This window comes from Pieris rapae, chromosome 10 (genome assembly GCF_905147795.1).
Source record: "Pieris rapae chromosome 10, ilPieRapa1.1, whole genome shotgun sequence".
NCBI classification, from domain to species: domain Eukaryota; kingdom Metazoa; phylum Arthropoda; class Insecta; order Lepidoptera; family Pieridae; genus Pieris; species Pieris rapae.
Window position 1 is genome coordinate 10,446,630 of NC_059518.1, and position 15,285 is coordinate 10,461,914.

A 15,285-nucleotide genomic window follows, 5' to 3' on the forward strand; every position below is an offset into this window, starting at 1 on the left:
CAAACCCAATTTCGACTTTCACGCCTTGTAATCCTCTTATACGCGTAGCAACTAGATACGACCGATACCTACCGACCTCTCTCTCACTTCGTTAAGAATGTAATTAATCAATGGTATCTACTGTCTATGTGGAGAAATTTAGCGTAAACGATATCATTTAAATCGTATCGGGTAGCCTTAATTGAGAAGCTTTGTTCAAAGAAGTTTTTTGTATTCTATTCAGTCAGCACGAATACATATATATTTATCGTCTGTCCGTGGTATCGTATTTAGATAAGAGGCATGCATTTCAGGTCTGATTTATTTGGTTTTCAGTAAAGATTAAATGATATCGAGCAAATTAAAATCTTACTACAACAAAAGTTAAAATCCAGTGACGTTACAACCCTTGGTATTGGCTTCTTATTTTTGTATCTCTTCATTTCACATCTTTCCTTAGGTATTAGCCTTAGGCCGCGTGCCTTTAGAACTGCTAAGGCTGTAAATTTTTATGATAGGTATTACATTACTTCATTAAATATGCATTTTCATTTGTAACATAACTAACGGTTGGACTATGTATGGAATATATTTTTGTAGAAATACACAAGTATTTTAATTATAAACTGGTATTTGTCTGATCGTTTAAAATGTCCTATGTTACGAATTCCAGCCCACAGTATGTAGTCTCGAATAACTATTGTTTCAGTCCCTATGATCAACCACGCAAAGCCCGAAGGACATTTGTTTTGTATCTTAATTAAAACTTCTTTTGTTACAGAATATATTTATTAACAGACGATCGAAAATAATTATGCGAAATTAATAGTAATATGCATCCATAATATGCTGTATGTTTGATAAAACCAAAAGCAATCTAAGTCATCGATTTTAATAAACGGACAGTAACTGAGCTTGTTATTAAAATCTTATTGGTGACGCACTCAGAGTTAACTCGAAGATTTCAACCAACTCTTTCCTCTTATATATATATATATATATATATATATATATTTACGAAAGATTAAGCTGTAGTTTGTAGTTAGCATTGGCTGATTTGCGGCAGGGCGCCTTGGCAATGATCACGCCAGGCGTACCAAGCGGAAAAACCATGGCGGGCGAATATTAACTTAGCACATCTCGCTGCTGGTCCTATGTCTTCACTTCTTAGTTCTGCAACATTGTATAATGTAATATGAATCCACGATTGTAAAGCCAAAACAAATATATAATGTATCTAGTAGGAATAGAAATGTATATTAGTGGAGCATGCCCTCCCACAACACCACAACGACACGTGTCATGTGTAAAATATTAACATAAGGAATGCAATAAAGATTTTGGTTCAATCACATTTCGGTCATACAATGCGCAGAGGCAATGAGAACTTGAGGAAACTGATCGTGGTAGGTAAAACAGAATGGAAAAGATCACGTAAACATTCGCTAACCAGATGGATCGATCAAGAGAAAGGCTCATTGTTCTCTAAACTATACACTGTTATAAGAGGCGGAGACACAATCCAGTGGAAACAGACTGTCCGGTCCAGATGATCCATACAGGCCACAACGCTCAGACATGATTGAAGAGAGAGAGTATATTTAAAAACAACTAATATTATAATTATTTTACAATTTTTTATTAGCTTAACACCATGCCTTAGACAACGAAACGTCAACGGCGTATGTCATGCACAGAGCCTGAATCTTTTTGCTTATTAGAAACAACCCTGTTATCTGGAGACAAGAAAAAGGGGAGGAGCCACTGGTTTTTTTTAATGAATTCAAGGTACACTCACGATCACAGGTGACATGGCATTCTTTACCAGGCCAGTTACTTCTGTTGCACCAATAGCGGTCATTTATCTGAAACAAGCCGTGGTCCCAGGAGCCATCTGCATTCATCATACCGATGGCATCACTCCTCCGACCGCTCTCTTTTTCGATAAGACAAACCCCTGAGATAAAAAATCATCATCACCACCAAAAAAAGATTGGTGCACAGCGACCAATTAACTTTTTTGGTGCTATACAGTCGATTGAACCTACGACCACAAAGATGAGAGTCAGACGCTGATGCCACTGTGCCAACACTGTTTATTATTAATATTTGCTGCAATTTTTTATCAAAAATTTTATAGTTGCTAGATTAACACTAAATTTTCATAGTAATAAAACAATTAAATGGAATGTGTGAAACAGTCCCATACATTCTGTTTGTTTTTGTTGTTGTAATCCGAGAAATTCAAACCCTAATTAATTACGTACTGACAATAATAAAATGGTACTTTGATGGCACATTAATAATGCAACAATGTTCAAATGCGAGGAGGTTATTGAACTTTAAAGGAAACAACAAAAAATCTTATTTTACTAAGATACTGATATGATGATGATAGTCCTTTATTAATACAATTATTAGATAAATATGCCTTGAATAATGACAGTATAAGAATTATTCAAGACATATAAAAAAGTTTTTTTCAAATTCCAAGTTAAAGCTAAAAAACTTCATTCCTTATACCATAATACAATTATAACAATGTGTGACTGTGACGAACTCGACGTTGATTATCATTTACTAAAACCTATTCAGCCCTAGGACATCTTTTAGGTCAGGACTATAACTCTCTTCTTGGAAGTCCAAAGCTAAACAGTAAAAACTTACAAAATATACTCACAATCCCGCATTTTGCTTTCCGGAAAACCATGGTGTCTTAAATGTCTCACTAATTCACATCTCGAAAATTCTCGAGCAGAAACTAAAGTTAAGATAGAAAAAAATGAAAATAAAAATAATTTCATTTTGCAGTGAAATACGCTTCTGTTGAGAAATAAAGTGTACAACTTTCATGGATTCAACTGTCTTATATAGTTCAGATTCCGAAAAAATATACCGTTGTATCACGTTGCACTTGAGGATAACTATATTTCATACGTAATAGCGAGTATATATATATACTACACTATACTGGTTGTCATAATTTTGAAAAATCAACAAGTCTTAGAAAATTTGTATGATTTTACACTTAATTAAAAATATACATAAAATTATTCTTCTTACACTTCATTTTCAAAAAATATATATATATATAACAAAATGATAAATTTATATTTTTTATTCTCAATTATACTTTCAAAATGTTTTTCAATTGATTTTTTTACTCTAATCTATGTTTTTAGATATCTTATGTAAAAACTTGAATATCTATTTGATATCTGTATGATATGTATGTTTTACATAAATTATGTTAATAAAAAAAAAATTAAATTAGAGATTTAAATGTCATATTGCGAAATTATTGCGAAGACGGAATAAGATATGTATATTCAAAGTTTTCCTGTTATGATCAAAAATTCATATAAAAAGGAAATGGCTGTTTATTCAATTTTAAAGGAAAAGGATTGAGCAAAAACTCAACAAAGAGCAGTAGTTAAGAATATAACTCTCAATCCTGAGTTTGTGTTTTTAAATCCCGAATTGATTATTTCATTGTTGCATAAATAGAAAAATATATTAAATTTTACTCGGACGGTGAACATATTCAAAAAAGCATGACTTAGAGCCAATAATCGATGGCATTGTTTGATCAGATACAGAAGGCTGACCACACGCTTGTTTATATAAGAAAGTTATAAATACAGATGCGTTTAAGACTTCTTAAATTCCTTCCTTACTATAATTAATTCTTCGGTTATTAAGAACACTGATAAGTGCACGAATATCGTGAACTTGAAAGTAAACTATATATTATACACCTGCATAACTGTCAATTACCATATTAACAACAATTTGTTGATTGGCAGTTTCTTTTTTATCCTTCACCTTTCCAATAATTGAAAAGACAAAAAATTCGTGAGGCGATCGTGAGGCGACACTGACTGACAAAGATTGATTTACAATCTTTGTCATCTTTCTCAATCTTTTTCAATCTTTAAGTTTTTATTAATTTAGTCTTTACATATAACATTTGTAAGTTTTAACCAAAAATACTATTATTAAGAAAGTTTTACAAAAACAATAAAGAAACGGATTTAATTATTTTTATTTGTTTAAGAAACAACTAATTACATATATTATTTCACAAAATTCTATATAGGATCGTAGTGTTTTATATAATATTGTTTAACTAGAGTAGAGCTTTTAACAAGAACTTATGTCAGGGAGAGAGCCTTGGCAGTGGTTCTTCCAACCATACCAAGCGTTGAATCCATGGCGCTTGAAGATCTTTTTGGCACAGGTTGCAGCTTTTGTGATGTCGTCCGTTGTCACCTCTGAAAAGGTATTTATAATGTCATTATTTAAATTCACACCCACTAAATCTGAACATTAACCATTTATAAAAGCAAACTTATGTTAATGTAAAAATTACAACTTATTCAAAACACAGAGCAAATTCCGTACTAATTTAGAATTTGGGTAGTAAGTTGTGTGGCCCTTAAAATAGTCGCCAGATATGAGAAGGCCATAAACATCAATTATTATTCTTTAAATGTAGGTGCTAAGGACACTTACGCGCACATGTGACATTGCAGTCTTTTCCGGCAGTGTTAGTATTGCTGCACCAGTACTTGTCGTTGATCTGGAAGAGACCGTAGTCTCTGGAACCATTCTTGTTCACTTTTCCCACTTTGGCTGTGTTACGGCTACTCTCGTTTTCAACAAGACACACCCCTGAAGCATAAGTTAGATCAATTAAGCTTTCACATAGCACAGATTCTTATTAGTGACAAAACAATTTATTGACGGCATACATCCATATATATACTCCCGCTCAAATGTAAAGGTGGCAGGTGGCTGCTATTTGTTTAAGTTACAAGCAATACATTTCAAAGAGATCATTTATTAGTTTTTATTGTTTGTAAAACACCGAAAAATACATATCTATAGTACAATCGTAAAGACCATAACGGTGTTATTGTCGGAAATTCTTTGAAGTAAATTTTTAAAGTCGCAATTTTGTTTTGATTTAGTTATTGAGAAATAAACACAAGTAGTGTAAGAAAACTTCTTCAAAAATTTTACGTCAGTTATCTGATGTCAATCGAACAGTAAACACGCTCTCCACAGCTCAGAACTTAAAGTAAACCAATATTTCTTTAATGACGCTTGTACTGGAACCCACTTAATTTGTCCGGGATTTATATTTCAACAGGATCATGGTCGGGAGAATACGTCAAGACTATGCCAGGACTTTTTAAAACGTAAAGAACAACAACAGGTGTTGAAACTCATGGGCGATATGCCCCCACAATCCCCCGACTTAAACCGCATTGAACTATTTCGAACGATTGAGATAGACAGGTGCGAAAATATTGTCCCACATCTCAGGAAGACTTGTGGAATAAACTACAAGAAGAATGGCAGAAGATAACAAAGACAACATTGGAAATATTCGTAGCCAGGTTCCCGAAGCTTGTTGAGCTTGTCATTAAAAATAAAGGGGAACATGATATAGATGAGTCCAAAATTTAAAAATTATATTCATTTTATGTCTAAATATAATTAATAAACATGTTAAAATAATTAAGACGTCGTTTCACTCAATCAGACTTTTACAAAATTTATTTTATTCCGCAGCCAAATACTTTTGAGCGTTAGATATCTCTAATATGTTTGAAACAATTATTATACTAAACTAGACAATATATTTTTATTGTGAAGAGTAGCTCGGAACGAAATAATAATCACGGATTTATACTATATTCGCAAATTATGTTAAAAACAATAAAAACTACTTACAATCTCTCATTTTAGTTTCTGGAAAGCCTTGATTCCTTAATTCGCGCACCAATTGGCATCTTGTAAACGTAACGGCTTCTGCTCCGAACAGAGCGGCAAGTGCAAAAATGAATACTGCTAACTTCATAGTTGTGTTCTTTACTCTTGACCTAAGGCGTATGAAGAATAAGCAATGTACGGAGGTATATATACCACGCTCTGGGATGTAAACGTAAAAGGGGAATCCTAGAGCTTATCGTACGTGTAATTAATGCCGATTGCGCTGACCAGGCATATATCGGCATAATAATAATAATGCAATTTTTTGAATTAATTTGTAGTAGTGGTAATAATGTAATTTTTAGTAGACCTTTTTCTATAAAAATAAAAGATTACCTACCATTATTACCTTTACCATTTAATTATATATATTATTTTGCATTATTATATATTCAGAATCAGTAACCTTAACTTCTTCTGGATAACATTAGGTAAGAGTAAGGGTAATTTGTTTTTCATTACCTTAACAATTAAAAAAATTGGTTTCAATTGGATTTTGTAAACCTTCATAGAACATTGCCTAGTTTATTACACCCCAGGCATAATTAGCATAAGTAATTAAATTTTCAATTCAAGCATTCAGCCCTCATAACTCATTATTCACAGGGAATTCCCAACATATTTATCAATAATGTAGATAACTTTGCGTTTTTATATTGTCGCTAACCTAATGAACTGTTTATCACCAGTCACATTCTGCGTCCGTTTTACTGTTTTTTTTAAGATTCATTTGTCATCACCCTTGACAATTAATGCACAGCACAAATCTTCAGATTTCTCACTTCTAGAAGTTTTTTGTATACACAAAGGAAAATAATGTATTTGTTCAGTCTAGCCGAGACTATCAGTTAGTAATGGATAATTTTGTTTGATTTATAGTATTGTTTTATAAAATGAAGCGTAATATAGAGAAACTGCTTCACGTTAGTACGAACACGTAGGTACGTAGAATGTATGATAAAATAATAGTGTTTAGGTATTTCGTAGATACGGTTTAAATTTTAATTCTCATTTGTAAGTATTATTTATGTTGTTAGTATGATTAATTATTAAAGATTAATTAGGTATTCAACGTGCACATGTCCATAAAACTTTTATAAAGGTAAGTTATATTGAACTTATCGATTTGCATATAACAATAATTTTGTAATGCATTGATAACGCTTAGGTCAACAAGCGATAAGATTTGCTTAACGAAGGGGCAATATTACTTAAGATATGAAACAAGTATAAAAGGGAATATTACAAAACCTGAATTGAAAATTGAATTTGCGTTGTACAAGGCAGTAAAAATATACAAAGCTAAAAGCCTGACCTTCAGTTTCAAATTTAATTTATGTACATAAAGCAAGCATTCATCCAGGGATGAATACAAGGATATAAGTAGTATATATGTGTACTACACTAAAAGTCAATTATAAGATGTATAAAACAAGGTTTTCTTATTTTAAAGGTATTTATTTAAAAAAACACTGTTTATTACAGATTATACTAAGACCGACTAGCACTAACTCCAAATAAAATACGTAAGGATATAATCTGAAATAAATAAGTTAAAGTTAATATACATAAACACAATAATTCTTCTACGTCCATTTAGCAACGGGCGGCAATACAATTTTTTCTTGAATTTAATCTTGAGTTTAATATAAGCTAGACGCATCGTGTCAACGTTGGATTATATTAAATATTATTATGTCACGTTTGTCCCACATACTAACGTCTTGTTATAAAGCTCTGATCGAATTCTTTAATCTAAAACTGATTTTTATACGTTTATTAAATTACTAGGCTATTTGCTGTTTTATAGTCTATAGATATCCATGTTTGTGCGGTCAACCATACAAACTCTTCAACTTTATTTAAACTAGAGCTGTCCCGGGTCCCTTGGCAATGCCTACAAAGTTACGCTGTTACCGTGGCCTGCCTTGTGCGATTCCTGGTGTCGTCGAGGGGTTTTAGTGGGTATGCGTAGTTGCGAGTTCCCTACAAGCCTCCTCCACAAGGCAGTCGTGCCGCATACCCTACATGCGTAATGCTTTTCTCCTCAAAAAAGTCCCCATTGCAAGACTTCAAAGGCATTCAATGTCAGCAGAAAATATATTAATAAATCGAAGCACCAATTGTGCCTAAAACTTAAGGAAGTTTATATACGTATAATAGCGTGTGTATACGTAATGAAGTCCCCGACGTTTAATATTTCCTAGAATGATTCATAGTCTCATGGATGAATTGAGATCGTGTTATGCATACAATATTCGCAAAAAACATATTTACGTTTGCTTATCATATTAGAATAATACAGTTTTTTACCAGTTTTCGTCTCTGCAGAGGAAGGTGTTTAGTCTCGGTAGGAACGTCTCGGCGAAGCCAAATTTTTTTCGGCATTACTAACTACTTACATTAGTTAGTAATGCCTGCCATGTATCACGACTTTTTTGCTAGACTTGCGTGAATCAATCAAAACTTCTCATGTTTAAATTACATTTTTAACGGGCCAAATAGCTTTTATAGGGCGGGAGAGTATGAGTCACGCGGTCATTATTATCGTTCCTTTTGGCTCGTTTATCGTTTCTACGATGCAAAGTTAGATATGGTTAATAATTATTGGTAGGTTCTATCTAGTCTAGCACAAACTTAGAATATAATATGGAACCCTATTAGAGCCCTGAATTATTAAAATGTTTATAATTATATTTATATTATCATTTATTTATTATACATGGACACTTGTTACGAAGTCCTATACCATGGAATATGCACTTCAACTTATTATTTATTAAGTATTACACGTCCGTGAGGTTACACGATGTCAGCAGTATCGCTATGTCGCAATTTATAATAAGAACTACACGTGCCTCACGTTGTGCTTTGTAATCAATATAGCCTCTTTGTGTCTTTTATTATTTTATATAATGTAGCATTCAATTTCCTCACTTCGGATTGACTAGCTGTAATTTTAATTATAATTTTAATTGTAATTTTTTATTTTAATAAATAAGTTTAAAACATTTGGTTTTTTTTTGGAACCTTCGGCTGTGGCCTTCGTAATTGGCGCAGTCGGTAGGATTTGTTCGTAAAGTCAGTGAATCGATCGCGGACCGGGCAAATTCGGAAACCTACAAGAGCCTGCAGCCAGAGGGAAATCAAGACATAGATTTATCAAAGAAACCAGATGTGGTGAGTACCTAGTTTTTATCTAGACTTGCCAAATTATCCTTTAAGTTTTTTTTTATAATCCTATACCAAGATTTTCCATCCTAGAGAATCACGAACCCTTAGGTTAGGTATTATACGTAGAAATTTAGAATTTGATATAGGTAGAAATTTAACAGGAAATATGTCGGAGCTTTTAGTTGACAACATATTTAAGGCTTTACGTTTAGTTCCCGAGTTTGATGGTAACCCTAATGTTCTTACAAGGTTTATTAATTTATGTGATCAATTAGTGGCGAAATTTATAACAGCGGAACCGGGTTATGAATTAAGTAATTTAGCACTTATTAATGGTATTCTCAATAAGGTTACTGGACCTGCTGCGCGGACTTTAAACTCAAATGGAATTTCCGAAAATTGGATCAGTATACGTAATTCTTTAATAAATAATTTTGCAGACCACCGTGATGAGACCTCTTTATATAACGATCTGTCTCTTATAAGTCAAGATTCGGGGACGCCTCAAGAGTTTTATGAGCGTTGTCAGAATCTTTTCAGTATAATAATGACCTATGTTAGCTTGCACGATTCCGTTCAAAGTACCATTGAAGCAAAGAGGGAGTTATATAAAAAACTGACTCTTCAAGCCTATTTGCGTGGCCTTCGTGATCCACTAGGATCCCGAATAAGATGCATGCGGCCGGAGTCAATAGAGAAAGCTCTCGAGTTTGTACATGAGGAACAAAATACGTTATACATCCAACAACGCAACCAGAGTTGTACAGATAGGAAATTATATAATAGTGATAATAATCCTCCTAACAGCCATAATTCTCAGCGTAACTTTAACTTTGTACCTAATTTTAAGCCAGGACCCTCTAGATTTTTGATCCCGCAACCTAATAGGCCTATGCCTATGCCTATGCCAGTTATGAAACCACAGTTGCCTCGTGGTCCTACTAGAACTCAGCAGATGTTCGGTGCTCCTCCACCTAATTATCGTCCTCAGAGCAATGTATTCAGATTACCTCAACAGAGACCAATTAATAATGGTCCACAACCGATGAGTGGTGTAAGTCATTATGTTACTAAGACCTCTCAACCTAAACCCGTTTTTACCGGGCATGATTGGTCTAGACATGGTAATCCACCACCTTCTAATTATTTTAAATTTAAAGATGTTAATTTTAACGAATTATATGACCAAAACGACTATGACTTTTATGAACATGACTATTACTATGACCCTTATTATCAGGAATATTATTATTCAGAGCCTGTTTATGACATGACTTATGAACAGTATCAAGACGCTAATGACTATTCACCTCCTACTGTTGAAGAGCCACAAGAGAGTTCAACTTCAGATCAGGATTTTCAAAAAACGGTCAAGTTAGAAAAGCCAAAATAGAAATTAATTTGCATATTCAACGACAATTACCGTATATTCAAATTTACAATCCACCACTTAAGTTATTAATTGATACCGGTGCTAATCAGTCTTTTATTAGCCCCGAAGCAGTAAGTAATTATTTTTCAGATATACTTTTGACATTTGATCCATTCGAGGTGACTAATGTCCATGCAACTACTAGGAATAATTATTCTATTACTTTACCTTGTTTTTCGGAATTAAATAATAATGAAGATATTAAATTATTTTTATATAAATTTCATGATTATTTCGATGGTTTGATTGGACTCGATTTACTCACTAAATGGGAGTCTAAAATTGATCTTAAGGATAAGTTATTAGTAACTAAATTTGGTTCGAATCCGATTCATATGTATAACTCTAGAAATTGTAATTTGTATGAAGATATAATACCTGCTAATAGTACTAAGTTAATAAGAGTTCCTATTGATACGCTAGATGGTGATGTTTTAGTTCAAGAACAAGTTATCTGTAATTGTATTATTCATGAATGCATTACATCTGTCAAAAATAATCGTGGTTATTTAGAAGTAGAAAATTCAACGGATAATGATATAATACTTTCCTTTGATCATGCCGCACATGCTGAAATATTTAATGTTGAAAGCTATGATTGTCTTAAGCCTAATCGTGTTGATGATGTTATCTCTCGTCTTCGCACAGACCATCTTAATCCTGAAGAAAAAGTAAATTTAGTATCACTTTGTTCTCGTTATGCAGACGTATTTTATATTGAAGGTGAACCACTTACCTTCACAAATAAAATTAAACATCGTATTAAAACTACTGACGAAGTACCAGTTTATACAAAGAGTTATCGTTATCCATATATACACAGACAAGAGGTTAGAGATCAAATTGGCAAGATGTTAGAGCAAGGTATAATTCGACCTTCGGACTCAGCCTGGAGCTCTCCTATTTGGATTGTACCCAAAAAGGCTGATGCTTCTGGGAAACAAAAGTGGAGACTAGTAATAGATTTTAGAAAAGTAAATGAAAAAACTATAGATGATAAGTATCCTATTCCGAATATTAATGACGTTTTAGATAAGTTAGGTAACTGCCATTATTTCACTACGTTAGATTTGGCAAGTGGCTTTTACCAGGTCGAAATGGACCCTCAAGATATTCATAAGACAGCTTTTAACGTAGAACATGGGCACTTTGAATTTTTAAGAATGCCCATGGGTTTAAAGAATAGCCCTTCAACTTTTCAGAGGGTTATGGATAATGTTCTTAGAGACCTTCAAAATGTTATATGTCTAGTTTACCTCGATGACATAATTGTTTTTAGTGTTTCATTACAGGAACATATGGTAAACTTAGAAAAAGTTTTTAAAAGATTAAGGGAATCAAATTTCAAGATACAAATGGATAAATCCGAATTTTTAAAGCTTGAAACTTCATATTTAGGGCATATAATTAGTAAAGACGGTATTAAACCTAATCCTGACAAGATAGAAGCAATTAAAAAATTTCCTTTGCCTAAAACTGCCACTGAAATAAAGCGTTTCCTTGGTTTAGTCGGTTATTATAGAAAATTTATTCCTGATTTTGCTCGTATAACAAAACCTATGACGCAGTGTCTAAAAAAAGGATCTAAAATAACGTTTAACGATTCAAATTACATTAATTGCTTTGAAAAATGTAAGTTATTATTGATTAATGATCCTATTTTGCAGTATCCTGATTTTAATAAAGATTTTATTCTTACGACTGATGCATCTAATTTCGCTATTGGCGCTATACTTTCTCAAGGAACTATAGGTAGTGACAAACCTATAGCATATGCATCAAGGACACTTAATTCGAGTGAAATTAATTATAGTACAATAGAAAAAGAACTTTTAGCAATAGTGTGGGCCACTAAATATTTTAGACCGTATTTATTTGGCAGAAAATTTAAGATTGTCACAGATCATAGACCACTTCAATGGGTTATGAATCTTAAAGAACCAGGTTCTAGGTTAACGCGTTGGAGACTTAAATTAAGTGAATATAATTTTACCACCGAATACAAGCAGGGCAAAAAGAATACCAATGCCGATGCTTTATCTCGCGTCGAAATTCACAATGAGGACGTGAGTTCCATCATAGTAAATACATCTGAAAGACCTCCATCACAGTCTGATTCTGCCACTGAAACAGTTCATACCAGTGACGAAAACCCAATTCTTGAAGTTCCTATATCTGACGAACCGTTAAATAAGTTTACAAGACAGATATGTTTTGTCCTTGTAGGTGACATTAAAAAGCGACCAACTGTAACGAAACCTTTTGAGACACATACAAAAACGACTATACAAATTACTGAGACTAATATTGACAATGACGTTATTAATGCAGTTAAGGAATATGTAAACCCCAAGGTCAAGACAGGAATCTTAATCCAACCCCCATTAGCTATGTATAAGATAATCCCCATAATACAAAGTAATTTTAAAAATTCCGCAATGAATCTTATTTTAACGAAAACTGAATTAGAAAATGTTAAGGACTATTTACGTCAACAGGAAATTATACAAAAATACCATGAAGGAAAAACAAATCATCGTGGTATTACAGAATGTTACTTAGCATTATCTTCCAGGTATTATTGGCCTAAAATGAAGGACAGCATTTCAAAATATATTAACGAGTGTAATATTTGCGGTCAAGCCAAATATGATAGGTGTCCAATTAAACAGAGGTTCTGTATAGTTCCACCCCCATCTAAACCATTTCAGACAGTTCATCTCGATCTTTTCACAGTTCAGTCAGAGAAATATCTTACAATAGTCGATGCGTTTTCCAAATATGCACAAGCTTATCATTTGAGAGATAGCACAGCTTTAAGTGTAGTTCAAGCTCTTCTTATATTTTGCACCCATCATGGTATGATGTTAACTGTAGTTACGGATCAAGGTACTGAATTTACTAATCAAATATTTTTAGAATTTGTTCGTCTTCACAAAATTCAGCATCATAAGGTTCTAGCTCATTCTCCGAATGACAATGGAATCGTTGAGAGATTCCACTCAACTATCCTTGAACATCTAAGAATATTAAAATTAGAGAAACCAAACGAACCGGCAATTAATCTTATGCCATATGCCATTTTAGCCTATAATAGTTCTATTCACAGTTTCACGAAATGTAGGCCATTAGACCTAATTACAGGACATTTTGACCCTCGTGACCCTGTAGACATAGACTTAACCGAACATTTATTACAACAGTATTCTCAGGACCATAAAAGACGAATGACTCAAGTATATGAAATTATTAACGAAACCTCCTTACATGACAGGACTCAATTGACTGAAAACCGAAATAAAGACAGAGAACCTGAAAAAGACTATACCCCAGACCAACAAGTTTTCATACGTAATCCCATGGCAGCCCGACAGAAATTAGCACCACGCTATACGCAAGACACAGTGCTCGCGGATCTTCCCATTCATATATATACAAAAAAGAAGCGTGGTCCCGTTGCAAAATCACGCCTTAAGCGAAGTTCTAAACATCCCACTTTGTTACAGGATACTACTATGGTTGACGCTTTCTCTATTTGATCCTCATTTGAGACATCTTAATAATAAAATAGCTGTAATTTCAAACGAACTTAGTATGTTTGAGTCAGTACGTCGCAAAAGGGAACTCATTGACGGTCTAGGTTCCATTATTAAAAGCATTTCTGGTAACCTAGATTATGCGATAATGAACATAAGTTAGAGACGGAACTTAACAGCCGTGTTAGTTTAAATAATGTTAAAGTAATGATAGGTAAACTTAGGATTTTATACTCTAGTGATAAAGTCCTCGACATAGAATTTAGACAGTTTTATGAAATAATTAAGTTTATTATATTTTATTTTATTAGTTTATAGGATATTTTTACTCAGAGAGGCAAGTTGTTAGTAATAAAAGTCCCAATTGTTATATCCTATACCTATGACCTTTATAAATTATCTGTTGTCCCGAATAAAAACCATAAAGTCCTTATTCCCATCTCTCCATTTTTGGCAATTTCTGGAAAAGACTCTAGGTACATAGAGACAGAATGTCCGAAGTTGAATTCGTGGTTTCTTTGCACCTCAAAGCCATAGAGGCTTTAGAACAACTCGATGACAAGCATTATACAATAAGTTTTCCAACCTTAACGAAAGTTAAATTATTCTGTGGACAAGAACAATATAGGACACTACAAGGCAGTTATGTAGCAACCATTCCACTTAACTGTTACCTCAAGGCACCAGGATTTACCATTACTAATGTGAATAATCGTATAAAAGGTCATATTGTGAAGATATTGGAAATACCACAACACATTGAATCCAAGTATAGTGAACAACCAATATTAAATCTGGCATCTGTAGACCTGAACACTTTACACAGTCTTAACACGAAGATGTCTATGCAGCCTCCGGTACATTTAAACCAATATGAGGATATAAGTTTATATCATACTACAATACCTCTATATATAGTATTGGTGATTACGATTACATTAGTTGGTATCATAACATATAGACGAATGGGAATTAAATCTGAAACAAAAGGACATCCTGGAAGAGAACAAGTTCCTGAAGACCCCAGTCTAGTTAAATTGAATCCCGGACACATTTCATCAGCTACTCTCTCAAACAAAGTTCTCGAATAGTCGCTGATTTTAGGAGGGAGGTGTTACGAAGTCCTATACCATGGAATATGCACTTCAACTTATTATTTATTAAGTATTACACGTCCGTGAGGTTACACGATGTCAGCAGTATCGCTATGTCGCAATTTATAATAAGAACTACACGTGCCTCACGTTGTGCTTTGTAATCAATATAGCCTCTTTGTGTCTTTTATTATTTTATATAATGTAGCATTCAATTTCCTCACTTCGGATTGACTAGCTGTAATTTTAATTATAATTTTAATTGTAATTTTTTATTTTAATAAATAAG

General features: G+C 33.2%; 2 protein-coding genes across 2 annotated transcripts; both read right to left on the reverse strand.

Annotated features, from left to right (window-relative positions):
- Positions 1-1,021: 1,021 nt before the first annotated feature.
- LOC110999265 (lysozyme) lies at positions 1,022-2,858 on the reverse strand. The gene is made up of 3 exons (XM_022268236.2): positions 2,660-2,858; positions 1,778-1,936; positions 1,022-1,152 (listed from the first exon to the last, which is right to left on the reverse strand). Exons 1-3 carry the CDS (start codon positions 2,781-2,783, stop codon positions 1,022-1,024), a joined length of 414 nt encoding a protein of 137 aa, XP_022123928.2. The 5' UTR covers positions 2,784-2,858.
- Positions 2,859-4,010: 1,152 nt separating this feature from the next.
- Positions 4,011-5,897, reverse strand: LOC110999269 (lysozyme). The gene is made up of 3 exons (XM_022268245.2): positions 5,722-5,897; positions 4,495-4,653; positions 4,011-4,253 (listed from the first exon to the last, which is right to left on the reverse strand). The coding sequence occupies exons 1-3, from the start codon at positions 5,846-5,848 to the stop codon at positions 4,123-4,125; spliced, it is 417 nt and encodes a 138-aa protein (XP_022123937.1). The 5' UTR covers positions 5,849-5,897; the 3' UTR covers positions 4,011-4,122.
- Positions 5,898-15,285: the final 9,388 nt, after the last annotated feature.

Coding starts and splice junctions, on each gene's coding strand:
- LOC110999265 (XM_022268236.2), bottom strand. CDS start 2,783: ATGAAATTATTTTTATTTTCATTTTTTTCTATCTTAACTTTAGTTTCT. Junction 1,937..2,659: donor GGAAAGCAAAATGCGGGATT/GTGAGTATATTT, acceptor TTTTTATCTCAG/GGGTTTGTCTTATCGAAAAA. Junction 1,153..1,777: donor ATGCCATGTCACCTGTGATC/GTGAGTGTACCT, acceptor ACAATGTTGCAG/AACTAAGAAGTGAAGACATA.
- LOC110999269 (XM_022268245.2), bottom strand. CDS start 5,848: ATGAAGTTAGCAGTATTCATTTTTGCACTTGCCGCTCTGTTCGGAGCA. Junction 4,654..5,721: donor AGAAACTAAAATGAGAGATT/GTAAGTAGTTTT, acceptor CTTATGCTTCAG/GGGTGTGTCTTGTTGAAAAC. Junction 4,254..4,494: donor CTGCAATGTCACATGTGCGC/GTAAGTGTCCTT, acceptor ATACCTTTTCAG/AGGTGACAACGGACGACATC.